Raw genomic sequence first — 26699 nt, 5'->3', positions numbered from 1 at the left:
GCTGTGGCTGCCCCTGCATCCCTGGCAGTGCCCAGGGCCAGGCTGGCCAGGGCCTGGAGCAGCCTGGGACAGGGGAAGGTGTCCCTGCCATGGCAGGGGGTGGAACAGGATGATCTTTAAGCTCCTTCCAACCCAAAGCAGTCCATGATTCCACACAGTGAGTTCCTTTAGGAACAGGATTTTTCTGCACGACTCCAGGCGAGGTCCCTGTGCCAGCAGCTCCTGGAGCTGCCCAGGGCTGAGGCTGCTCCCCAGGCTGGGACTTCTCCAGCCCTGTTCTCCCAGATCCGAGGCTGCCCAGCAGCTGTGGGGAGGGGAGGGGAGGGCAGAGTGCTGGTTATGGGTAAGCAGCAGTTAATGCATCTCCACACAGACCAGACAGGAAGCAGGGGAGGGGGATCTGTCTGATGCATTAGATCCCAGCAGCCATCACTAATTACACAGCAGCACTCGCTAATTACACAGCAGCACTCGCTAATCACCTGGCTGTGGATGAAGCCATGTGCAGGACACACACCCACAGAGGGCCCTCTGTACTTACATCACTCATCAGACCCTTAAACACCACCAGCTCTGCCTTCAGCCTCTCAATCTTCTCATTCAGCTCCTCCTGGAGAGCTTCTGCTTCCTGGGCCTCCTGCAAGGGAAAGCAGCCGGGAGGTGAGAGGGGAGAGCCCAGCACAGCTCCCCACTGAGCCTGAGCAGGCTGCTTAAAAAGGGGGGTAGAATGGAACTCCATTCTTCAGTGAAATTTAATTGTCATCCTCCGTTGTAAATTCCACTCCCTCCTCCCACTTTGTCACAAACTTCATCACAAACTTCATCATTTCCTGCTCCAGCTCCCCAACATTAGCACTGTCCCCTGCAGCTGCACAGCTACTCTAGCTAGAAGGCAAATTTTTAATGAAAAGACAAATAAAATGCTGTGCAGCATGCACAGAGGTGCAGAACTCCCTGCACCTTTCACCCCAAACCTCACCTCTCTCAGGGTTTCCACCATGGATTCCAGGCTCATCCTTCTGGTCAGCTCCTCTTCCCATCTGAAAGACAAGAGGTGCAAAGTGTTAATCACAGAGAAAAGTGGTTTTCCCCCTGAGAATCACAAGTGTCCTGATGGCCGTGGGAGGATGACAGTTACTGGAAATGCAGAGCAGATGGTGTCCCTCAAACAGAGCAGGGAGTCTGTGAGGGAAGGAAAGCTGTCTCTGCTTTTATTGGGACCAGCATCCCTCCTGCTCTCCCCCACAGCACAATCAGGGAACACAGAGCTTTGGGCTGGGAGGGAGCTCCAAGATCCCATTCCAGGGATCCAGCCATCCCCTCAAAGATCACCTTCCACTACCCCAGGCTGTTCCAGCCTGGCCCTGGACACTGCCAGGGGTTCAGGGGCAGCCTCAGCACCTCTGGGCAGCCTGTGCCAGGCCCCACCCTCACAGGAACAATTCCTTCTTCATTTCTAACCTAAATTTCCCCTCTTTCAGTTCATCTGATATTTGGCTGCAAATGAGGTGGGAAGTTTTCATTCCAGAAAGAATCTGGGAACTCATGTCAATCAAAAATGTTCCAGTTTCCCAGTTCAGTCCAAGCAGTCCATGTGTTTCTGTGCCTCCTGTATCCAAATCCTCACTAATCTCCATGCCCCAGCCACTTCCCAGCCCTCCAGCTGCCAGGAGAGCACTGCAACAATCCCCGAGTGCTGGGTGCCCACCCTCAGTGCTAGGATGGCAGGGAAGGAGAAGAGCTGACATTTAATTAAAGCTCTCACAGTGTCTGAGGTCATTAGTGGGGCTCTGAGCAGCCCGGCCTGTGGAAGGGAGTGAAACAAGGTGACTTTAAGGCTGTTTCCAACCCAAATCGTTCTGGGGTCCTACAATTTTAAGTGTTAAAAAAAATAAAAATCTGTTTTTAAGCACTGAAACCCTTCACAGCAAACCCAGAATCTGCCAAAATTAACTAGAAAGATGATGATACACATCCATAGACAGGGGAAGGTTTGAGTTTGGCAGGAGAGGGAAAGCCAAGTGTGTGCCCCTCTTGGAACAGGCACCAGTGCCACCCCAGACCTGCCTGTCTGCTAGGACAACAGAGGAATTACCCTCCTGGAAAAGAAACTTTGGATACCACAAATGAAAAAGAATCCTGTGAACAAGACTCTCCACGTGCCATCACAACCATTTCTGTTGCTACCTCAACACTTCTCAAGAGTTCAGCTGGAATTGTGAGGCCAGAAATCCACACAATCAAAGAAATCACAGGGTTAAATCCAGCAAAATACACGGATTCAGCCCATTTTCCAGGGCCCAGAGCACATGGGGATGGCTGGCTGCATGCAGGATGACCCCATGGAGGCTGATCTGATGCCCACAGCAGCACAGAGTTCATCCCACCTGGAAGGATGGAGGGGATGTTTGGCAGGGAAGGAAGGAAGGACACGGTGCAGCTCCGAGGACATTCCCACCCCAGCCACTCTTCCTGCTGCTGGGGGCTGGAACATCCAGCACAGCAGCCTGTGAGAGCTGCATTTCTGCAGGAGGACTTGTTGTGCATCTTTTTACCAGCATCGATTCACTGCCAAGCTGGGGAAAATATTTAGGCTGGGATTTGCATTTGTCACCAAACGTTGCAGCTCGGATTTCCATGCCCTGGGTGGGTTTTGCACTAATTACATGTGCATTGCTATAAAAATAGCAACTTTGCCTTTCACGTTCTCACATCAGAGGCAAGAAGGTGAAATTAATTAAAGCAGGCAATTATATTGGCAATCTGTGAGCTGCCTCTGCTGTTACAGGGCAGTCATCCCTCCTGCCTCTGCTGCCAGTGGTGGATGGGAGTCGAGCCGACACTGCAAAAATTGATCTGCTGCTTCTCAAGGTTTGAACTCCTGGGGGGAGGGATCCTGGCTGCATCCAGCCCTCCTGCTGGATTATTGCCTCCTCACCCTGCCTTCTGCAGAGGGAGGGAGGGATTTTGGGAGAACGTCATCTGTGTGTTTTCCCTGACTCTGCCAAAACGCAGGAGAAAGGATTCGAGCTCCTGCCAGCAGGTCAGCCACGGCAGCTGCCAGAATTACACATCCCTGCTCAGACCAACCTCCCCCGTCCTGCAGGCATCCCAGCAGCTCCATTTCTTTGTTTGGTGCCTTTTGCAGAGATGTACAGCCCTAATTCCTGCCCAGCAAAGCCAAACCAGTGTCTCCTTCGGGAGAGGGGGAAAGGTGCCACCTTCCACACACCCTCCCACCCACAGTCCCTGTTTCTCTGAATTACAGCAACAGTAAAACCATCAGGTGATTTTTAATCTGTTCTAACCAGTTTTTCACCAGATTTTTTTAAAGTTCCTGCCTGACTGAAGGGAATTTTCACAGGTCTGGCAAGGAGGGTCCTGCTAACCATTAATATCAAATTCTTAACCCCAGAGCACGTTCCTCCCACCCACCACCAAGCTGATTAACCTCATTTACCAGCTCAAAATGACAATCTTACTTTCCCCTCACACTTAAACCTCGGGAGAATATCCACAGTGAAGAGAGGACGGAGCCAGGCAGGGGATGACAATGGAGAGGAGGATTAATTGTGCATCTCAACTTCCAGGGAGGTGAGACAATAAGATTGCTCATTCTGTGATCATCCTGTGTTTGCTGCAGCACACCCGACTTTAAAGGGACCTTGGAAGCCGTGCTGCTGCACATTCCCAAAATCCAGGAGCCAGGGCACTGAGAGGATGCTAATTATGGCTCTGCTGCCTTTATTATTCACCACCCTCCATTATTCTCCTGGTCATTTACATTAATCAGTTTTTCTCTCCTCAGTTACCATCTGAGATCAAACTGTAACCCCAGCAGGCCCTGGCACACAGAACCAGAGGAATGCAGCCCAAAATGCCCACGGAAGGGCCCAACAGCTCCAGGAGCTGCCTCCATCCCAAGGGAGAGGGGAGCACCCCCAGCTCTGCTCAGCAGGAGGGGAGCAGGAGCTCCCTGATCCCTCTGGGTCCCTTCCAGCCCAGGAGACTCCACGATTCTAAATTCTGCAATACCCAAATGGGAAATGGCTGGAAAGCCAGCAGCCTTCCCATGGCAGCAGGATATGAACTGCTGCTGCTCCCCAAACACGCTTCATTTCTTGGCTCGCACGCAGCAATTGCAATGGTTTCCAGCTGCATCCAAAAATCCTTTTTCTGACTCAGAAACATTGCCATCCAAAGCTCCCAGACTCTGGGCCTTTTCATTACATTTTGAGTTGTTTCTTCTAAAAAAAGATCAGCGACATGAATTTGTTCATGCCTAAGCCAGGCTTTTTTTTCCCTCCCTTCTTTCCCACCTTCCAAGGACGTGTCAGTCCCATCCACCCTCGAATAAAGGGCAAGCCTGACTTTTCTGAAGCCCTTTTTTCCCAGATGTGACACATCACATTCTCACATTCCAGGGCCATTCCGTCACTCCTCGGCCCTGCCTCACGTCTGAGGGGAGAACAAAGGAAGGCCGGCTCTGTGGGAAGGACGCGGGGCACAGGAGCACCTCCCTGGCACAGCCCAGCTGCCAGGGATGCCCCCAGCACCGAGGCTGTGCCCTGCTCCCAGTACTGGCCTTGTGCTCCCCCCCTCCTCCCAGCGGGGCTGGGCTGCTCCAGTGCCTGGGTGGCACCCACAGGAGCCTGAGCACGAGGCTGTGCCCACAATGGCACCGTGTGGCACCCACAGGAGCCCCAAGCATGAGGCCATGCCCACACAAGGCCATGCCTGCACTGGCACCATGTGGCACTCACAGGAGCCCTGAGCACGAGGCTGTGCCCACACTGGCACCGTGTGACCCCACACTGGCACTGTGTGACCCACACTGGCACCGTGTGACCCCACACTGGCACTGTGTGACCCACAGTGGCACTGTGTGACCCCACCTGGCACCGTGTGACCCTGACCCATGCTGGCACTGTGTGACCCACACTGGCACCGTGTGACCCCACGCCACGCTGGGCACGGCTCAGCCCCTGGCAGTTGCCCAGGCCTGGCCCAGGGGTGCAGGACGTGCCCACAGATGCCATCCCACAGGCACAGAGCAGCCAGCAGCAGCTCAGGGGGCACTGATGGCACCGCCATGGACTTGGCAGCCCCCAGATGAACACCCCTGATCCCACCTGGGCAGGGGTCTGGCTGCCCAGGATCGTGTCCCAGACCTTCCAAACACATCCAGAGAAGCCCTCATGACACCAAAGCACTGCGGCACCGCCAGGTCCATTGAACCATTTGTCAGCCATGGGAAGAGCCACCTGTGCCCCCTCAGCAAACCATTCCTGGGGCTGGAAGGGAGCTTGGGGTTGTAAACACAAGCAGCTGCAGGAGCTCAAAAGGTCTGAACCACGCAAGATGGATTTCATTTTTAAAAAAGAACTCTAAGGAGCCTTCTTTACTTTCCATGGAATCCCAGAGTGGTTTGGGTTGGAAGGAGCTTAAAGATTATCCCATTCCACCCCCTGCCATGGGCAAGGACACCTTCCACCACCCCAGGGTGCTCCAAGCCCCATCCAGCCTGGCCTTGGACACTTCCAGGTACAGGGCAACCACAAACTCCTGGCTCTTGTTAAATAAATCAAAAGAGGCAAAAAAACCCCCAAAAAAACAAAAAAAACAAAAAACCCCAACCCAAAACCAAAAAACAACCCACCAAAAAAAAAAAAACCAAACAAAACCAAAACCAAAACAACCAAACAAAAAAAACCCCAAAACAAACGAACCCAAAACAAATGAACAATTCACTATTCTCTCTGATTTTGGAATCCTTTCCTAAGAAATCATTTTCCTTCCAGTTTTCCTTTTGCACAGTTTTCCTTTTGCACTAAATTAGACATAGAATTGCATCAACCAATTAGATTCTTCACAATTGCTACCTCTGTCTAAATGAGCATTTTTAAGATGCTGTACAACACAGGGATTCCTCCTGATTATCCCAAGCCTTGATCATGTTGATCCCACATGCCCAGCCTCATTGAAGCAAATTAAATGTTCCTTGATGGGCTCCATGGAGAAGATATTAATTTAATGGGAAGGGCTGATTCCATTAGAGCCTGGCTGGAACAGAGCATGCAGCACTCAGTGAAGTTGTGTTTCTGCCTCTTGCAACACCCTCTCCACAGAAGCTCTTTTGCCAAAAACCATTCCAGCACCAAAATTCCCAAACATCAGAGCCACGGGGGAGTTCATCCCTGAGTCTATTGTGAGACATCCAATCTCTGCAGAGCAAAACTTCCCAAACATCAGAGCCACAGGGGAGTTCATCCCTGAGCCTTTGTGGTGAGACATCCAATCTCTGCAGAGCAGAACCTGCCCCCTTTGCACTGCTCCTGTCGGGTGTTTCCCCACAAAGGAGAGGTTTAATATTAAAGCCTTATTCCAGACCTGGGCTCTACTTAAAGCAGCAAGCAGACCTTTGAACAGCAATTCCTTGTGAAGAAAATTGCTAAAAGGAGTTACTCTACAGGAAAACATTGCCTAATTACAGCCCCTGATTACACCCAGCGAGGAAGATGCTCCAGCCTGTTAGTGGAACCACAATAAAAATCATCTGCAGGTTCCTTTGTGTCTCCTCGCTGCCCACACGGGCTGTTCAAACAAAACCCGGGTTTAATGACACCACAGGTCAACAACATCAAGTAAAGCAGCAGCTGTGCCTGCATTCCTTCAGAGGGAAAATGATGGGGCTCTGAGCAGAGCAGGACCCGCAGGGGCTGTGACACCCTGCAGGCTCCGAGTCACCGCTGCTGTGTGACCCCTCCCTGGCACCACACCGCTCCGGGAGGGCACTGCTGCAGCTGCCTCTGAGCCTGCCCGAGCCCAGGGTCCCTCTGGCTGCCCCTGCACAGAAATGCATTCCCAAGGACACGAGGAACTCCCCAGAACAGCCCCAGCACGGCAGGTGGGGCTGCTCTGGGGGTTCTCAGGGTGCTCCATACAATGCAGGAAGCCCCCACAAGGGGAAGGAAGCCCAGCAGGCCTTGCACAGACCTGCTGATTTGTTTTTCCAGTCTCACACCCAGCCAAGTGAAGGAAAATCTGATCACTGTCCTGGTTTCAAAGCCATTCCACAGGAGAGTCCAGAGCTTCTGCAAGTAGAAGTGTGGACAGAAAAGTTTTCATACATCTCAGCTTCTTCTTTCTGCTGCCCACTCTTCCCTTGCCTAATCCCATTTCTTGTTCTCCTGGAGAGAAAAATCAGCCTGAAGGCAACAGAGCCCAGCCTGGTTATCACTGATGTGCCTATTCCACAGCTACAAATGATTTTTAACATTGTTTACCAGGTTAAACCCAAGAGAATTGTCCAAAGCCACAACTCCCACCCACAATGGCCAGGAGTACACGCTCCTGAGGAGAACCTGGCCATGGAAATTAACTCCTTAGATAATTCCTTTCCAACGTTTCATGGAAGCTCACAGCACCTGCCCACTGCAGCCTGGCCCTTCTGCTGCTCCTGAGCTCAGGAAATCAGAGCTGCTCCAGAGCAGTTACATCCTGAGGAGCAAAACCACAAAAGGCCTCTGCCTGTGCAGTCTTTATAAATAAAGTATCCACACTCAAGAAATTGGAGTGTAATTAAAAGTACATTTTATCACACCTCCCACCGTTGTGCCACGGCAGGAACACAATGTTTCCTGCAGAGAAAGGATTTGGGGTTAGTCATGAACTGCTCTGGCTGATAAGACACCACCAGGTGTGCAGAAAGGCTTAGGCTGTAATTTGTGATAAGGGAGACAGAACGGAGACAGAATGTGAACTAAACTCTGCTTTCTGTCTCTTCCTCTGCACATTTGTGCCCAACCTGTCCCAGCACTGAACCACAAGAAATTACAGACCAAGCTGGATTTCACAGGATTGGATTTCCAGAGTCCCAGGATGGTTTGGGCTGGCAGGGACCTTAGTGCTGACCCAGTTGCAGTCCCTTTGCCATGGCAGGGACACCTTCCACTGTCCCAGGCTGCTCCAAGCCCCCTTCACCCAGCCTTGGACACTTCCAGGGATCAGGAATCCTCAGCTTCTCTGGCTGAGAACTGTGCCAGCGCCTCACAGGGAATGACTTTTCTCCTCTGTTTTACCCCTGGCAGGCTGCAGGCACAGCCAAAGCTGGTTTTATTTTCCCTCTGCACCAGCAACTTAAATTCATTTTTCACTCCTGTCAAAACCTTGCTGACAGTGTTTACAACCCTGAACAAATGCATGGCTCTTAAGCACGAACAAATCATTCTGCAGTGGGGATCTGCTGCAGCTCTTGACAGCTGAAATGCAGGTTTTGGGGAGGCAGAGCTGCCAGGGAAGGGGAGAGGGATTTGTCCAGTTCTGCCTCCCATTCCCAGCCATTTCCTGGGACTGCAGCAACCCAGAACTGTTCCCAACAACAGAACCTGGTGGGAAACAGCAGCCTGGGAAAGGTCTGCAGGGCCTTTGCTTTGGGGGAGAGGGAAATCCCTGGGAAATCATGGGAAAGCAGCCAAGAGAACAAGCACAAACAAGTCCACAATCAGAAAAACATCAGTGGGAACACTGGACAAAAACATCAGTGGGGAAGGGGAAAATGGGCAGCACAGAGAAGAGGAACCTCTGCAAAGCCAGTTACCCCCAGGAAGGGGGTAAAAAAAAAAAAGGAAATATGGTGATGAGCTTTAAACTCCCAATTTCTGAGACTGGCCCTCGTTTGCTTGAGACAGCCTTGGAGCCACCAGAGACACCCCAGGGACACATGAGGTGCCAAAAACCTGAATTAGCCAATTACTCTTTCCCTTTCTCTATACAGACTTTTGTTAACAGCAAAAGACAAATTCAAACTGGGCACATCCTGCTTTCAGTGTGGGAGGATGGCATCACATTGCCAAGGCCTTCTCCCGTGCTGGTGCTCTCTGAGGGGTCTCAGGGGGTGCTGGGAACTCATGGAGTGACACAACTGGGGAACAAAGAGGGAAAGGAAGAAGGTTTAGGTTAGATGGCACTTTAAAGACCCATTTATTCCAACCCCTGCATGGAAGGGAGAGGAAAGTTCCACAGAACTCAACTAAAACTGGGAAGAAATCCTGTTTTTTCCGAGCTCCAGCAGTCTCTGTACCACACTGGTTTTCAGCTCCATGCTGATCAAACTGTTTTCTCCCCAAGAGCAGCTGCACACTGCTCTCTGCACATCACCAAATCCCCATCTGCTGTGCCACTGAGGGATCCAGGGAATGTTCCCCAGGCCTGCGAGGCCAAGGCTGGGCACAGCTCAGGGAACAGCCCCACGGAAGCTCCCACTCCTGTACAAGTGTTGGCACAACTGCAGATAAAGTCATTACTGAGACTCATTGCACACAGGCAATCTGCAAAGCACAGGATTACACTGCTGGGAGTGCTGCTGGCTGCAGTTAATTATCAAATCCTGAATTCCCACAGAAGGAACCTCCAGCAAACCCCCTGCATTAACGACAGCCCCTCACGAGCACACATTTATTTACATTTCTTTTACAGCTCCGCCTGCTGACAAGCTGCAATTTCATGGGATTTGTGTGGGGTGCATTCAGGTGTTTTGTCCCAACACTGGCACAGGCAAATATCAAAAACTGCTGGGACAATTCAGCTGCATAAACTCACTGATGACCACGCCCCTTGAAGAAAATACTACCAAAACTCAGCAGCAGATGCTTTAGAATCATTAAGGCTGCAAAAGATCCTGGGCTCCTACAAAACTTCAGCAAAGGGCAAAGGACAGAGGTGCTGAGCATGAAGAAAGCACTGATTTAAGTCAGTAATTTTTTGAAACTTCCTGCAGAAGTCCCAAAACCAGTTATTCTCTGCTCCTGAGAAAGTGCTCTGTGTTCCTCTCCCCACCTAGGGCATGCAGGGGTTAAATTCCACTGTGAGGGTCTGGCAGCCAGGCCCAGGCAGCCCTGAACAAACCAGGCAGAAGTTGGACACCTTGAAGGAGTTTTTTTTTTGCCAACCCTGCAAGAGAAGGGCAGGAAGGAGAAGCCCATCCAGTGCTTTTAAATCCCATTTCACTCATGTGATGCCTTGAGATGGCTGCCTAGAACAGAGGCTAGACAAGATTAAGAGAATAAAAATGAATATTTATTAAAGGCCTTCCATAGATACACCTTGGGCAGTCAGAAGCCTCCAAGGCTACACCCAAAATGGACAATGGGCACGAGTTTTTCAGACAATTATAAATTTTTAACCACATTTGCAGGTCAGGGGTTAATGCTCCAATTACAGCTTCAGGTGATGAAGTCATTTACCCCCAGTTTGCTGCCCCCAACTCATTTTGTTTATACTTTTCGGGGCCTGAGGCTGGAGGGTGTCCTTGAGTCTCAGGCCCAGAGGAATTGTTGTGTGTGAATAAAACAGGAGAGCAGCAGCTGACAGAACAGGCTGTGGAGTTTGGAGCTCTACACTGAAGCAGTACAGGGTCTGAAAACTAGAAAAGCTAAATCCTAAGGCATCAAATGGACTATTCATAATCTCCAATTCTTCTGGTGCAAGTGCTAATGTGAGAAACTTGTAGGACAGCCCAGCCCAGCCCAGGCTCCTGCACTTTGGAGCTGTGCTGTTTACAAGGGAGCTCCCAACAGAACTGGAGCAGTGGGAAGGGGGGATTGTGGCTGAGTCACGGGATAATGGCTGCAAAATCCACCCATTGTTTGGGGAAACTTGGAAATTGCCTCGTGCTCCTTGGTTATTCAAATGGAATAAACATTATTACAGGAGATGGGCACTGGCATGCCTGGACCGAGTGTAATAGGAGAAAACTGAAATTTAAAAAATGAATAAAAATAATACAAAAATCTTATCCCAGCCTTCAACAGAGCTTTGACAATTTGCTAAGATGCAGGATTTGCCCACATGAGGACTCCATGCCCTGCAACCTGGTGTTAAGCAAATATTTGTAAGAAATAAAAGCTCTTTGCAAGCTGCCACCAAGCATGACCTGGAGCTCCCTGCCCTGGAAATGCCACTGGCCTCCATGTCCTGAGGTTTCCAAAGCAGGGGGTCCCACCCTGTTTCATCTCCTCCCACTTCAAACTCTTTTTCCTTCACCTCTCCTTCAGAAGGTGAATCTCAGGGTAACATAAAACACCCAATAATCAATCCCACAGGTCCTGAAGGGCACTGCCAGCTCCAGGAGGCTCTGGCAGGACTCACCTTGGAGGCCAAGCACCCCAAGAGCTTCAAAATAAAATCCAGAGCACAAGACTTGAGTTCATTTTCAAAGCTCTCCCTCAACTCTTTAAGCAGCATGAGAAGAACCCATATTTTTCTACATATACCTGTATTTCCCATTCTCTCACCATTCCTTCTTCTTTCACCTGAATTCTCACTTCTTTTTTCTGGTTTGTTTTTGTTTTTAATCCCCAGAGTACAGGAGACTTTCAGAGCTGATAAAAACATTCATACAGAGGAGGGATCTCGGTCAGGAGCACAAAGAATGAGAGAAACAAAACCCACAACAAACCAGGTTTGAAATCCTAATCAAGAACATGCTGTAACAAAACAGAATAATAATTCCCCACAGCCTGGCAGCCACTCTGAGGAGGTGACATAAGAGCGTGCTCCAACATACAGCATCACCCTTTTAAAAATACATTTGTGTTTTTATGGTGCTCAGACATTTCCTTTGTCATTTCTCACCTCCTACTGCTGCCGAGGCCTCTCAGCCTCAGCAGAGACTGGGCCAAGTTCTGGCAGCTCAGACAAGGAGCTCCAGGAGGGATTTAAGGCCATAATAAGATCTAAGCTGTCGGAAAGTCCAGGCAAACTTGTGTGGCATGTTTTTCCTTTCTCTCCCCTATAAACACCTCGTGCAAGCTGTCCTGGAGGCTGCCAAGGGAACACAGTGCATTATCTCAGCTGCTGCACATGACTCTGGGCAAGGCTCCTCCATCCCAGCTGCAGGACTGTCCAGCAGGCCTGTGCCTACAGGAAAGCTTGCCCATGTAGGGTGAGGATTATTTTGTTTCACAACTGCCTCGTGACTTCAGGGCAGCCTGCTGGAGAGGAAACGTGGATGTCTGAGTGGGGCTGTGGTCTCCTGCTCTGCAGACAGAGCTGGGATTCCCTGGCACTGGAATTGCTTCAAGGGGAGCCCCACCAAGGCTCTGGTGAGGAGGGTGACCAGGACAGGTCTCAGTGTGACCCTGGCAGCAAAGCAGAGCTGTCCCCCTGACCCCCAGACCTGGAAACCCATCCCAGTCAGGCTCACAGCTTCCTGAAGGATTGCTCTCAGGGACACACCACCTGAAAGGAAGGAAAGAAACCCCTGGGATGGCACAAGCCCACCAGGGACAGCAGCACTTCCACCACCTGCAGCCACACAGCAGCACGTGAACCCAGGGATGGTCCCAGCTCGGGCAGATCCCCCATTTTTGGGAAAAGCTGACCCACCCTGCCAAGCAGCACTGAACTGTGTCATGAAATGTGCACGGGCTGAGCTCAGCTCTTAGAATGGAACCTGCACAAGGCTCAGAACAGTGAAATCCTCTCTCATAAAAGGCCTTTATTTACTTTCTGATGCCATGAGTAAATGCTGTCTATAAATAGCCCTCCCTGCCCAGCCACGCTGCTGTTATCACCTCAGTCACTGGGAAAGGCCCTGATAAGACCAAGTGATAATAGATCAGGATTACCCTTCTGTGGAAAGGAACCTGCTGGAATTCATTACTGCACGATTTTCATTCCCCTGTGCAGCTCTTCAGCCTGAAGCAGCAAAAATAATGGAGTGCCCATGCCCTCCTCACCTTGTCTTTGGGTTTATCTCCTTCTTCCACCACATCCTTTAAGAACCAGCCTCCAAACAGAGCCAAATTCAAAACTGAGAGCTCAGCTCACCCTAATCTCTGTCCCAGCCCTAAGTAATCTTACTGAACCAACTAAAGAACAAAGAAAAAAAAATGAGATAAAGCTTATCTGCTCCCAGGAGTCAGGAATACAGGTGGAATACACACCTAGGGCACAGCAAAGCTTCCCAACACTGCCCTACACATCCATTATCTCTGAGTGAAGAGCTTTATGACCTTTGTAAAAGTAAATATATTTAAGTGCAGCTTTTATGTGCAGTATGGGGGTTCTGACCTCAAAAGAAATAAACTTTTCTTCAAGGGCTCCACTGCCACTGGAGGGAATGCACAGCACTCCTGCAGTGCTCCTATGGATCCATTATCTACATTTCCAGAGTTTTATTGCCTTTGAAAATGTAAATATATTGAAGGGTAGCTTTCATGTGCAGTGTCAGAGCTGTAAGAACATGAGGATTAACCAAGGGAAGAAATAAAAAGCTCTTCAAGGGCTCCGAAGACACTTGAGGAACACACAACACTCCCAAGAGTGCTCCTGTGGATCCATTCCCTTATCTGCATTTGAAGAGCTTGATTACCTCTGAAAATGTAAATATATTTTCTGTGCAGTGCCAAGATTGTAACAACACAAACGTTAACAGAGGGTAAGAAATAACCTGCTCTTCAAGGGCTCCGATGGCCCTTGAGGAACACCCAGCACCCCTGCAGAGCTCCTACAGACCCATTCCCACACCTGCATTCAAAGAGTTTTACTGCCTTCACAAAGGTAAGGATATTTAATGTGCAGTGCCACATTTGTAACAGCACCAATGTTAACAGAAGGTAAGAAACAAACTGTTCTTCAGGGGCTGCAGTGGCAGCTGCACACACAGCAGCCCTCCCCAGGAACAGGGTGCACCCCTGCCCAGGCTGCTCTCACCACCTCTGGCACGACGGGCACATGGCCAAAGCTCAGGGCTTCCAGCTCATCCTGGGGACTACAGAATTCCCATCAATCCACAGCACTCGGCCACTGAGAGGGAAGCAAACGGATAAAGGTGACAGCAGGGGTATAAAATTCAACATGAGGCATTTAAAAATATTTATATAAGGGCAGAATGATCTCCACACAAACAAAAGAGTTGCTTCTGCTGTCTCAGTTGCACAGATTCCCAAGAACTGGAGTGGTTTAGTGCTTGAATTTCTAGCAGTGGGGGACATAAACAGCCAGGGCAGGGGCAGCCCTGGGATATTTGTAGAGGGGAAGGGATGGGCAGCAGGACAGTTCCAGTACAGACTTGGTTTTCACGGAAAACTAGACTGGTTTGGGTTGGAAAGAACTTAAAGCTGATCCAGTGTCGCCCCTGTCATGGCAGGGACATGTTCCCCTGTCCCAGGTTGTTCCAGCCTGGCCTTGGGCACTGCCAGGGATCCAGGGGCAGCCACAGCTGCTTTGGGCACGCTGTGCCAGCGCCTGCCCACCCTCACAGGGAAGGATTCCCTCCAAAATCCCATCTAAATTTTCTCTCTTTTAGTTTAAAACCATTTCCTCCTGTCCTCCCATCCCTTGTAAATTATCCCTCTCCATACTTCCTGCAGCTCCTTCAGGCACTGAAGGCCACAATGAGGTCACCCCAGAGCTTCCCCAGGATGAACAATCCCAATTGTCCCAGCCTTTCCCCCCTGTAACAGGCCAGGGAACAGGGCTGGGGTGGCTGAGCAGTGAACTCATTCCCCTGCCTTCCAGTGCCCCACAATTAGAGGAGGATGGAGCTGAGTCATGGACCCAACCCCCCAAACCACAGCTCCCCCAGGGAACAGATCCCTGCCCACAGGCCCAGAGCTGAATCTCATTGGGAATTTTACAGGAGAAAGATCAAATTAATGCTGCACTGAAGGCTGGGAAAAGGAAAAGGCTGTGCCTTTGGAAACAGGGGAACACCTCTTTTAGGGTGAAACAAACCCAGAGCTGCTCAGTGCTGCACCACAGCCCCACACAGGCTCCCACCCTGCCCTCCATTAAATAAAAAATGGAAAAACAGTGAATTCCTCCTTCCAGCCACCAAAAGGGAGCAGGGAAGAGCCTGCCTGCATGGCACATCCATGGAGAGGGATGCCCTGCCCCCCAGGGAAACCCCAAAGGGAAACCCCCCAGGGAAACCCCCAAGGCAAAGTGCTGTTAACTGTGAGATGTTTACAAGGAGGGTGTTGCACCTAATTAAGCAATAGTGTAAAAAGTAGTGATTAAAGACCAATCAAGTCCACCTCTATCGTAGCTATCTATAAAAGAACGTGTGGTTTCTAATAAACTCAACATTTTACCTTCTGAGACTTTACATATCCCTTTATTCACCATCCTCACTGCAGCAAGAACAGGAGAGGAGGGGCAGGAAGAGAAGGGGTTTATTTGCAGATTTCTCTGTGCTCCCCGAGGGGAGGCAGCCCCTCTGCACTGGGGACAGCATTCCCAGGGTGACTTTGTCCCTGAGCAGGGAAAGCTGCTCTCCTGCTGCCAGCCAGCAGCTCTGTGCCAGGGGAATACAGATGAGCAGGAGCACATTTCCCAGGGCATCTCGGAATTTCTAACTGCTCTGTGCTCCCCGCTTCTCCCTTTCTTGAAACAAAATAATAAAAAAGAGAGGGGGAAAAAATTAGAAAGGAAGCGTTTTAAAAATTGAGAAAGAGCCAAAGGAGGGGTGATTCTGGCATAGTCATTTGAGGGAAAAAATTGATAAAAGAGTTAGGAAAATATTCCAGACTGCCCAGTGCTTCAACATATGGTGAATGCCTTATGGAAGAGAGGGAAATAAAGATTTCTCTTCTGCCTGTGAGAGGGAAAATTTCTTGTAGCAGTTTTAATGACAGCAGCTGTTTGAAATATTAAATATTGATATTAAAATACCCCCATTGCAATTCAATATTAATGCCCCCCCTGCCAATTTATGGAATTCAGTAAATTTACACCAGTGCCTGGTTTTGTCTTTAACCAGATGTGACTCATCAGGGTCAAATTCTGTGACTGATCTGACAGGGGGCTGCTCAATTTAAATTCTGTGCTCTGTGTCAGAGGGAGCTCCATCTATAAAAAATAAATTAAAGTGGCATTGTTGTGTTTTCTCCCCTCAGAGACAAATTTGACCTGTAAGAATGCACAGGCACTTGCAGAGGAATCCCAGATTTGGAATCAGTCCTGAGGCAGGATCCCTTTGATCCAGCCTGAGTCACTGCACTGAAGGGAAGGGGGATGCAGCCCTGCTGTAAATCATCACTTCCTTCAGCATTCCCTGGCTGCATGAGCCACTGCAAATTACCAACTTCTCTTGCCCACATGAAGAGCAGCAAGTTAATTCCTCCTCTTTTTAGTGCAGGATCTTGGAGCTGTCAGGTTTTCCAGCATTTTTCCAGGTGCTGGTGTCTATACACAGCAAATAAAGCCAGGCACCCCTGAGTGCCCACAAGCACCAAACACAGAGCTCTGCATGAAGCTCACCTGCTCCCAAACCCTGGAGAGTGGGAAATTTTAACTGGTTTGTCCACAGAAGCAAGAGATTTGGGAAGTTACATGGAACTGAGGGGCAGGCTGCAACACCAAGCCTTGTTTTTGACTGCATTTCAGTGCAAACTCAGAACAAACCCCCTGAAATGAAGATCAAACCCAGCAGCAGTGCAAGGCTCTGCTCACACACGGGGCAATTCCATCTCAAAGCAAGGGATGGTGCTGCTTGCAGGCAGAAAAAGCCAAAAGGGGACACCTGAAGCTGTCCCAGCGAGAAGGAGCAGCCCGGGCACAAAGAGCCAACGTGACCCGCTGAGTCCCAAACTCCCCTTGGCAAGGGATCCAAACGAGCCAGCTTTTGGGGAAGTGGGACACAGGGAGCCAGAGGAGTCACACGGAGGGGAGAGATGGGCACAGGGACAAAGGGCTGCGGGGACTCTCCGCTGGGATTTCGGCGGTGACGGGCGCTGGCCGCGCTCCCTAACGAGCTGGGCACTTCGTTAGCGGGCACAGAGCTCCATTCTCTGCCAGCCCTCCCTCCTGCAGGGACCCAGAGCCACAGCTGATGTCATTTCTGCACAGGGAGCAGCAGGGGCACAGCAGAGGCTCCCAGGCCTTCGAAACCACGGCTGAGAACTTCATTTTTAATATTTTTAATTTTTGAAACAAAGCATCTTGGTAATGCAGTGGTGGTAAAAATGTGTGTGTCCCCCAGCTGCCACTTCCTGCCACAGCACTGGGGAAAGGCAGGGAATCTTTCCCAAGTTTCCTGAAGTCACCTCTGGTCAATCACCTGAGCTTTTCCCAGGTTTAATTTGAAGCAGGATGATCTGATAATGAGCTGACCAGAAGAGCTTCTGGAGGAGGTGACACCGGGGATTAGGAAACACCAGACAAGTTCTTTATTTCTGTGGCATCAAAAACAGATCCCCCCTCCTACAGGATCCCTTCAGCATCAGCAGGCAGCCAAAACATCCCCAGGTTTTCTGAACATTCCCATGGATGGTGACTCCCCACTGCCCTCAGCAGCCTCTGCCAGGGCTTTGGGAGCTTTTCCATGAGGGAATTTTCCCTCTACCCAATCCAAACCTCTCCTGGAGCCACACAAGGCCGTTTCCTCTCCTGTCACTGCTCCCTGGGAGAAGAGGCTGACCCAATTTGAGGCATTTTTGACAATATATTTGAAATCCAAGAAGCTCTCAGTGTGCCCAGGCTATTGCCCTACTACAATAATATTTTTGTCCCTTATTCCAAATTTATCACGAAGTAGAGGCAAATTCCTTCCCTTCAGATGTAGGAGTGGGAGGCTCAAGGTTAGAAATGTGAGAAAAACTCAGCTGTGGCTGCCCTGGATCCCTGGCAGTGCCCAGGGCCAGGCTGGGCAGGGCTGGGAGCAGCCTGGCACAGTGGGAGCTGTCCCTGCCACGGCAGGGGTTGGAATTGGATCTTGAAGGGCTCTTCCAACCCAAACCACCCTGTGATTCCACGATTTCCCTCTTTCCCAAGCCATATCAGTCTCATGCCATTTCTTATCATTTATTGCCTTTTATTATCACTTCTCACTAATCCCTCCAGGGTTCTTGGAGCAAGGTAATTTTTAATAGGAAGAGGTCACAAGGCTATGCAGGAGTTTCAGCCACTCTGAACAGTGCCCATACAGACATGGTTAAGCTTTAAAAAAAAAAAAAAACTTTTCAAAAAGTTTTAAGCTTTTCAAAAGAACTGGAAGAAATCTCTTCCTTTCTCATACAACCAACCAAAAAAAAAAAAAGACATGGTTTTAAAAGAGCTGTTAAAAGAGCTGGTTTAAACACCAAGATGGAGATTTAGAATCAGAATATCTGAAGCTGGAAGGGACCCACAGGGCCCCTGCAGGAGCGAAAAACAACATCCTGTGAGTATTTCTAGCACAGAAAAAAAGTAAACTTAGTCAGAGAAATGCAGATGCAGGAAACCAACCCGGGAGCTGGCAGAGCAGCACCACAAACCCTGAGCCACAAAGAAGCAGCTGCTGAGCTGGAGCGGCTGCAGAGCCTCCCTGGCCCCACGTGCAGCACCCAGAGGCTGCAGAGCCCAGGAGAGGAGCTGCACTCACTGGTTCCCACTGGTTCCCACTGGTTCCTGTGCTTGCTTCCACCTCAGCCCACGCTGCAGCACCTGGGGAGATTCTCTGGGTTTAAGATCTGAGGCATGTGGGGGGTTTGCTCCCAGACCTACTCAGCACTGAGCTGTGCTCTGAAAAGCTGGGGCTTTATTGCCTTCAGAAAGCCCAGAGTGAGTCACAGGAGGAATCAAAAGGTAAATTCAACATACACACACACACACAGTCTGTGGTTCTCCTACAGCAGGGGAAGCTTCTTGAGAAAAAAGGAGAATTTTTTTCTTTTAAAACTCCAACCACAACACAAGGGGGGGATTTTCCTCCCCACTGAGTTCATCTACAAACTCATTATATTAATTCTAATTTAAAGATAAATCACAACACACTCAGCCCTCCCATTACAAACCAGTTGAAGGCACACACAGAGATTTCTGTCTATGAGATTTTCCAAGCACAGCCCCAACCCCACCGTGGAGCACTGCTAGAAATCAGGATCAAAGAGAAACACCCTCCCCTCCCCACAAACCTTCCCCTGCATCCCTACGACCCAGAAGTCCCAGTTTCCAGCTGTATCATGAGGAAAAAAATAAATAAACCCGAGACTGGCGAGAGACACCCGTGTGTAGCCTAAATGTGTGTCTCTGCAGCAGCATTTTAGAAGGAAAAATGGAATTATTTAAGGAAATATTACTCTTGCACAGCTCCAAGCAGTGCCACTTTCCACCCAGCAATCACAACTGGATATTTGTGCCACACAGCCAAGGTTTTTTTCACATCAGGCAATTTTATCCCTTCTCCACAAGGAAAACTGACGTTCTCCCAGGCCAGGGAAAAAGGGGCTTTTCAAGCCTGAGTCTCAGGTTTCACCAGAGCCAGCAGTTAATATCAAACTTCACATCTTGTAAGAGGCAGCCAAAAATCCCCCAGACCAGGGATTTTCCACTCCTCTGGAAGCGGTGGAAAATCCGGAATTTCTGTGAAAAGCCACATTGAAAAATAATTATCCCTCTAAAACAGAAAAAGCAAAGCAGGACTAGCAGAATTAAAGAGGTGGCTTTCCACAGAGATTGTTCCTGCCAGCCCTGTGACCAATCGAGGCAGGGACAGGTCTGCCACGCTGGTTACATTCCTCCAGGGGGATGAAAAAATTATTTGTTTTTGATTGGGTCTATGCAGAACATTTGCATCTTGTTACTGCTGATATTTTAGCCTTAAAAGTTCTCAGACATTCCTCCAGGGCTTATCTTAAGCACATTTTTATTAAGTTCCCTTCTCTAAAAAAAACAAGCCCCAGTGAGTTTTGACGCGCGCTGCCTTTGACAATGATAATCTTTGTCCTTCCCAGCTGCAGCAAATTTAAGATAATCTCTTTTCCAAGTGGACTTTATTAATCTTGCCAGTGAAATACCATCCTGAGGTAAAACAATTATTTCCAGTTCAACTCTTAGTACCAGCTAAGCCCGTGCTGGAAAAGACAACCAACATCTGGCAGACTCAATATCTGCAGCAATTAAGAGTAATCGTGGAACCATAAATATACAAATCTGTCCCAGGGCTGGGACGGGGCACAGCCAGGGAGGGAGCGGCTGCAGCCAGCTGGGCTGCCACACGCAGGGACACTGCCACTGCCACAGGGGCACTGCCACACCTGCACTGCCACTGTCACAGGGACACTGCCACTGTCACAGGGACACTGCCACAGGGGCACTGCCACAGTCACAGGGACACTGTCACAGGGGCATTGCCACTGTCACACTGCCACTGCCACAGGGGCACTGCCACTGCCACAGGGGCACTGCCACTGCCACAGGGGCACTGCCACACCTGCACTGCCACAGTCACAGGGACACTGCCACAGGGACACTGCCACAGGGACACTGCCACAGGGACACTGCCACTGCCACAGGGACACTGCCACAGGGGCACTGCCACAGGGGCACTGCCACTGCCACAGGGACACTGCCACTGCCACAGGGACACTGCCACAGGGACACTGCCACAGTCATAGCAGCACTGTCACTGTGACACCTGCACTGCCACAGTCACAGGGACACTGTCACTGTCTCAGGGACACTGCCACTGTCACAGGGACACTGCCACAGCAGCACTGTCACTGGGGCACTACCACTGCCACAGGGACACTGTCACAGCAGTACTGTCACTGTTATAGGGGCACTGCCACAGGGGCATTGCCACTGTCACACCTGCACTGTCACTGGGGCACTGCCACTGTCATAGCAGTACTGCTACTGTCACAGGGGCACTGCCACTGGGACACTGTCACTGCCACAGGGACACTGCCATTGTCATAGCAGCACTGTCACTGCCACACCTGCACTGCCACTTGTCACTGTCACAGCAGCACTGCTGCTGTCACAACTGCACTGCCGCTGTCACCATCACAGCAGTACTGTCACTGTCACACCTGCACAGTCACAGTCACACCTGCACTGCCACACCTGCACTGTCACAGTCACACCTGCACCGCCGCTGTCCCACTGCTCGCTCGGGGGTGTGCGGCTCCCCCAGGGGTCTCCGGGACGGTGTCACCTCAGCCCAGGGGGCCAGGGCAGGGACACGTCCCGGCCATCACCGCCACACCTTGCACGTGTCACAGCGTGCCCCCGTCGGTCAGTGATTAACAGCACTGAACTAATTGGGGGGAGGATCCCCCTCGTTCTCCCCAGGTCCCTCCCTGCGGCGCCACCGGGGCTGTTGAGGCTCCCGAGTGTCCCAAAATGGGGACAAAGATCCCCAAACGAGCCGGGCCAGGGCTGGGCTCGCCCCAGCTGCTCCCCCAAAAGCAGATTTTTCTCCTGAATAACTGGAGGGGACCAACCCCAAACCCAGCCAGGGATGGCCAAACCCAGGGAAAGAGAACCTGGATCCCAGCCCTGCTCCTGGAGGAAGCGCTCTGCTCGGTGTCACCTCAGAGCAGCTGAGCACCAGGGCTGAGTATGGTTTATTATTACTATTGTTATTATTGGGGTGTTGTTGTTGTTGTTTTTTCCTAGGGGAAAAAAAAATCACTTCACCTTAGTGTTTTAAATTTAAAAAATGTGATCCTGCTCCATTTTCAATTAACTCTCCTTGGAAGTATTTTTTATTGAGCTGCTTTGACTGCAGAAGTGCAATTTTGCAGAAACACAATTTTGCTTTTTCCTGCTAAAAGGTAAAAAGGTTTTTCCTGCTAAATAGGTAAAAATCACAAAAATATCTCATAGATAATAAATTATCAGATTTGAGAAGTGCAATTTTGCAGAAACACAATTTTGCTTTTTCCTGCTAAAAGGGTAACAATAGGTAAAAATCAAAAAAGATCTCATAGATAATAAATGATCCGATTTGGAGTCAGATCTATGTCCAAAAGCTTTTCTAAATGCAAGCATAGATGGAAAAAAAAAATAAAGAAAATTAATTTAACTTCATTTTCCCTCAAAAACTCCTCCAGCTGTTGACTCCCTCACTGATATCATAATGTTGTGTAAAATCATGATCATTACTAAAAAATATGAGGTTAAGGCAGCACAATAAGTAGAAAAGATGCAAATCTATATATAATTTGAGTAAAATATCGTCAGCTGGAGGAAAAAGCAAAAGCAGTTTTGGACTGAAATATCTGCTGGGTTCCTCACAGGAAACAAACAAAAGCCAGGGTAAAATACGATCAGTGTGCTAAACTGACAATGCCCTCTCAGAGCTCCAGTTCCTTGTGTTATAACATCCAAGGAAAATTATTTGAGGGAATGGAACAAAGAAATTCACCATATTTCCCCCAAATGAAGCCATTGCTGATCCCAGAACCTGCACAGGCAGAATTCCATTGGCAAGAACATCCTGGATGATCTCCCACCGTTGTTTTACAGCAGCAAGGCTGCTTTTCCTTTAGAAGAAAGGAAACAAAATGGATTATTTCCCCTCTGGACTGCACCCCTGCCCTTCCCAGTTCCCAGGGGGGACATCAGTGAGTTTGTCCTCAGCACCATCCGAGGTGAGCCTGCACACCCAGCACTGCCCTGGTGTCCCACCCGTCCCCTGCCTGGCTTCTCCTCACAGCCAAATACTTCAAACCACAAACATTTGGTGGCCACAACCTCCTGGACCAAGTGGCCACCCTGGAAAGGGGCAAGAGCCTCCCTTGCCCCAGGACATAAATGGAATTATCACTATCTGCTTAAAGGTTTTTGGTTATGGGCTGGTGGCTCCTGGGTGAGGTTACAAGGCCTGGCTGCTCCACAAAGGCTGTGGGCTCTGCTGGCTCTCAGACGGAGCAATAGAAAGTTATTTCCATTTTCTCTCCATTTGTTTTCCTTTTCCTTCCTTCTCTCCCTGGTCACAGCCCTGGGCTGGGAGCTGAGCTCGTGCCCAGCTCTCCACAAGCCCCAAGAGCCCCACCAGGAGACAGGCACAGGGCTCCTCCTGTTCCACCTGGAGCTTGGCTCCCTAAATGAACCCAGAGCATCAAAGGGATCACAGCAGGAGGGGGAACCCCAAAGAGTGCACTTAGTGCAGGCACACACACACAGAGGTGCCAGGGCAGCCCAGCCCTGCACAAACAAACTCCATCCCAGCCCTGCAGGGTGGCTGAAAACCCTGCAGCACCCAGAGCCCAGCTGAGTGCCAGGAGGAGCTCACACAGCACACTCCTGCTCCCTCTCCTTGCCCCAGAGGAAAAAGCCAACCCCCCAAAAACAAGGGTGTGCTGTCCATGTGGGACTGAAGGTCACAGAACAGTGGCCAACTCCAGTTCCAGAGAAATGAGCATCCATAAAACCCACACTGCAGACACAACATCACCAGCGTGGGATGGGATGTGTTGATACCTGTTAATTACTTATTTTTCCCCCACAAGTAAAACGTCTTTCAAGGGCAAGAATAAGATCTGAGGCTCCCCTTTGCTCTGCTGAATTTATCTGGTTTATGCAACCCCTGAGCGAGCAAGTACACAGAGTAGGGGGAAAATGTGCTTTACACAAGTGAGTAAAAGCAGAAAAATCAACTTTGTATCAGCAGAAAGGCTGAACCTGAAGGCCCACAAGTCTCCTCTTCCCCCAGAAGCAGGAATAAACCAAGTATCCATGAAGAAAGGAGAAGCAGCCCCAAGTTTTGGTGACACACCCCACACGCTGTGGGATCCCCTTTCCCCATCCAGCACCATTTTTGTGCTCCCTGCTCCTCCCATTCCTCAGGACCGGCCCCAGAAACCAAACCCGGCCCGTGCCACCACGACTCCGGGCTGGGAAACCGAGAGCGGCTCCTTTTCCCCGGCACGAGGCAGAGCAGCCGAGGCACCCGAGCCAGGGAGCCGAGGAGGAGATGCCTGCGAGCCCTGAACTCGGGTGTTACAAAAGCTGCCGCTGACCGAGCTCACTGCAGTCCGCACAGCCGGGCAGGAGGGAGCCGGCCCCGCTCCTCGGGCCACGGGAAATGCGGGAAACGAGACGGATTCGGGGGGCTCTGCAGGAAAAAAGCCCGGCCTCATCAGCAGGAAACGCATTTTGAGGCTAAAACCGCCCGAAGTGCAGCCCCGAAGGGCAGCAGCTGCTCAGACAATGCAGGAATCTCCCTGCAAAGCCCAAGTACATTTTTTTCCCCTCTGGCCTCCATCTCCGCCACGGCCAAGGAGCGATGCAAGGGAACGCCATCCATCCCCATCCCAGCCCCAGGGCTCGCCACAGCCCCGGGGACACCTCCGAGCAGCCGGCCTTACAAAGGCTTTTGTTTTGGCCAATTCCGAGCAACATCTCGGAGTGCTAACCCTGCCCTGCAGTATTTGCAACCCAAATATTGCAGCACTGAGCTAATTTCAGGGAGCTGGCACACACAAGCGACTACTGGAGTAATCAGACCAAAAAAAAAAAAAAAATGAAGGCGAGCTAAATTTAGGAGCAACTATGCGATGCAATGTTAATAACGTATTATTTCCCTTCTAAACAAAAAAAAATATATACACACATATATATACGAATGCATGTATGTGTATATATATGTATATATATTTTTTTAATTAATGCTGACAATGCTCCCTGCAAGATCCAGCCTCTCCATCCCCCCAAGGGTTGATCCCACAGTTTTCTGGATACCAAATGAGGTTCAACCCCCACCACCCCGCCGAAGAAAAGCCCCCAGGACCCCGGGGCGCATCCCCGGCGGGCAGCGGCCCCCGGGCAGGGGGAGCCGGGTGCCCGCGCTGTCCCCGAGCGCTCCCGGGGAGGGCTGGCCCGGTTTCCCCGCAGTGCAGCGCGGACCGCCCGCATCCCCCACCACTCACTTCCTCTTGTACTCGTCGCGCTCCCGCTTGACTTTGGCCAGCACGTTGTAGAGGGCGCGGATCTCGGGGGTGATGGTGTCGATCTGCACCCCGACGCCGTCCGGGTGCACCCAGGACACGCCGGGGCCCTGCACGGTCTCCAGGCCGCCGCCGCCGGTGCGCCGCACCTGGGTGTAGCTCCAGATGGTGCCGGGCAGGCGCCCGTAGTGCGGCGGCGACGGCAGCGCCCCGTGCCCGGGGCCCGGCGGCGGCCCCAGCGGCGGGGTCCCGCCGTCCGTCTGCACCGCCTGGTCCCGGGAGAAGGTCTTGTAGCGCAGCCGGCGGTCGCGCTCGCTCTGCTGGGCCGCCAGCTGCTTCTCCAGCAGCCGGTTCCGCCGCTCCAGCTCGTGCACCTTGGCCAGGAAGCAGCGGAACCGCACGTTCAGCCCCTTGAGCAGGTGGATGTTGGAGCCCAGGTCGTTCCGCAGCGCCGCCGTCACCGGCGGGCCCCCCCCGGCCGCCGCGGGGCCGCCGGCCGCGTCGCGCTCGCCGCGCTCTGAGGGCTCTGGGCGGGAGCGCGGGGCGGGGCCGGCCCCGCCTCAACCCCGCGCGCCGCGGCCGAGGCTCCGCCCACGCGCCAAACCACGCCCCCTATTTCCATATAGACACCTTCATTTCCATGGCCACGCCCCAGAACCCCATGACAGACAGCTCATTTGCATAGACACGCCTCCATTGCAGCACCATTGTCACTCCCGGGGCCACGCCCCTAATTTCCATAACAGCGTCTCATTTGCATGGCCCCGCCCCGCGGTGCCGCAGCCGCTCCCGCCGCGTGTCCGGGCTCACCCGGTGATCACCCGGTGATTTTTGGGGAGCCCCGCGGTCCCAGGGCGCTCCCCAGCCCGCGGGGACCCCGCCCCGGTGGGCAAACGGGGGGTGAAGGAGCCACGGCCCCGGCCCTGCCTCCCCCGGCGATCCCGGGACACCGCGGGGTGCTGGATCCCCGGGACAGGCAGGGCGGTGGATCCCGGTGATCCCGGGACAGGCAGGGCTGTGGATCCCGGTGCTGGATCCCGGTGATCCCGGGACGGGCAGGGCTGTGGATCCCGGTGCTGGATCCCGGTGATCCCGGGACAGGCAGGGCGGTGGATTCCCGGTGACCCCGGGACAGGCAGGGTGCTGGATCCCGGTGCTGGATCCCGGTGATCCCATGGAGAGCGGGGAGCGCTCCCCCGGGAAGGGCGCGGGGAGCTGGAGCCGCTCGGGAGCCGGGGCACCGGGGCACCGGGGCACCGGGACGGGGGAACGGAACAAACGGAGGGAGGGAGCTTTGGCGGCTGGGCAGCAATTCCCGGTGGGTGCCCGGGGGAGCCGGGCTGCCCCAAAGCGGGCTGGGGAGGCCTCGGGACCGAGGGAATTGTCCCCGTGCGGGGCTCGGAGCCGGGGACCTCTACGGGCCACGGCAGCCCCTCAGCACTCCGTGACCGCGGCTGGGTCACGTCAGACTGAATCGTAACCCTCGGGTTTGTTATCCACAGCAGCGCCCTGCCCAAGCGCTAAACAATGCTGATATTAGAATAATTAAGTTATTAAATGAACGTTTCCCAAGCGCTGCTCCCGGACCGCTGGGCAATCAGAGGATATTGTTTAATTGAATGATGTGATCGCTGCCTTGCTCTGCTGGCACTGAGGCAAGGGAAACGCGGGACAGCTCTGTCAGGGTGGTGTAAACTGCAGGAGCACTGCTCACCCAAATGGCAGCTCTGAAATAAAACCACGGGGCTTGCCGGTTGTGTTTATGTTATTTATATATTTATTTTTATAGTCATATATTTTATATATGTTTATATTTTTATTTTTGAGTTAGATTTATATATATATATTGATATATCTTATATTTATATTTATTTTTATTTTTATTTTTATTTTTATTTTTATTTTTATTTTTATTTTTATTTTTATTTTATTTCTTGCATATTTTCTGTCTTTGTATTTATTTTTTATTTTTGCATTTATATTTCTATATTTTCTATATTATATATATTTCTATTTTATATTTTATAGATCTTTATA

The 26699-nt window shown here is 51.2% G+C and overlaps 1 protein-coding gene across 1 annotated transcript in view; it reads right to left on the bottom strand.

Moving 5' to 3' along the window:
• The window catches only part of IFFO2 (intermediate filament family orphan 2), a 47530-nt gene that overhangs the window by 15028 nt on the left and 5803 nt on the right, over positions 1-26699 (bottom strand). The window contains exons 4-6 of the mRNA XM_039703159.1: positions 24645-25188; positions 980-1040; positions 542-637 (exon numbers count right to left, since the gene is read on the bottom strand). Coding sequence (XP_039559093.1) covers positions 542-637; positions 980-1040; positions 24645-25188 — 701 coding nt within the window. The remainder of the gene's footprint in view (positions 1-541; positions 638-979; positions 1041-24644; positions 25189-26699) is intronic.

This window comes from Passer montanus, unplaced genomic scaffold (assembly GCF_014805655.1).
Source record: "Passer montanus isolate IOZ18808 unplaced genomic scaffold, ASM1480565v1 scaffold160, whole genome shotgun sequence".
Lineage (NCBI taxonomy): Eukaryota > Metazoa > Chordata > Aves > Passeriformes > Passeridae > Passer > Passer montanus.
Note: the sequence above shows the minus strand (reverse complement) of the source record. Positions and strands in the feature narration are given on the sequence as shown.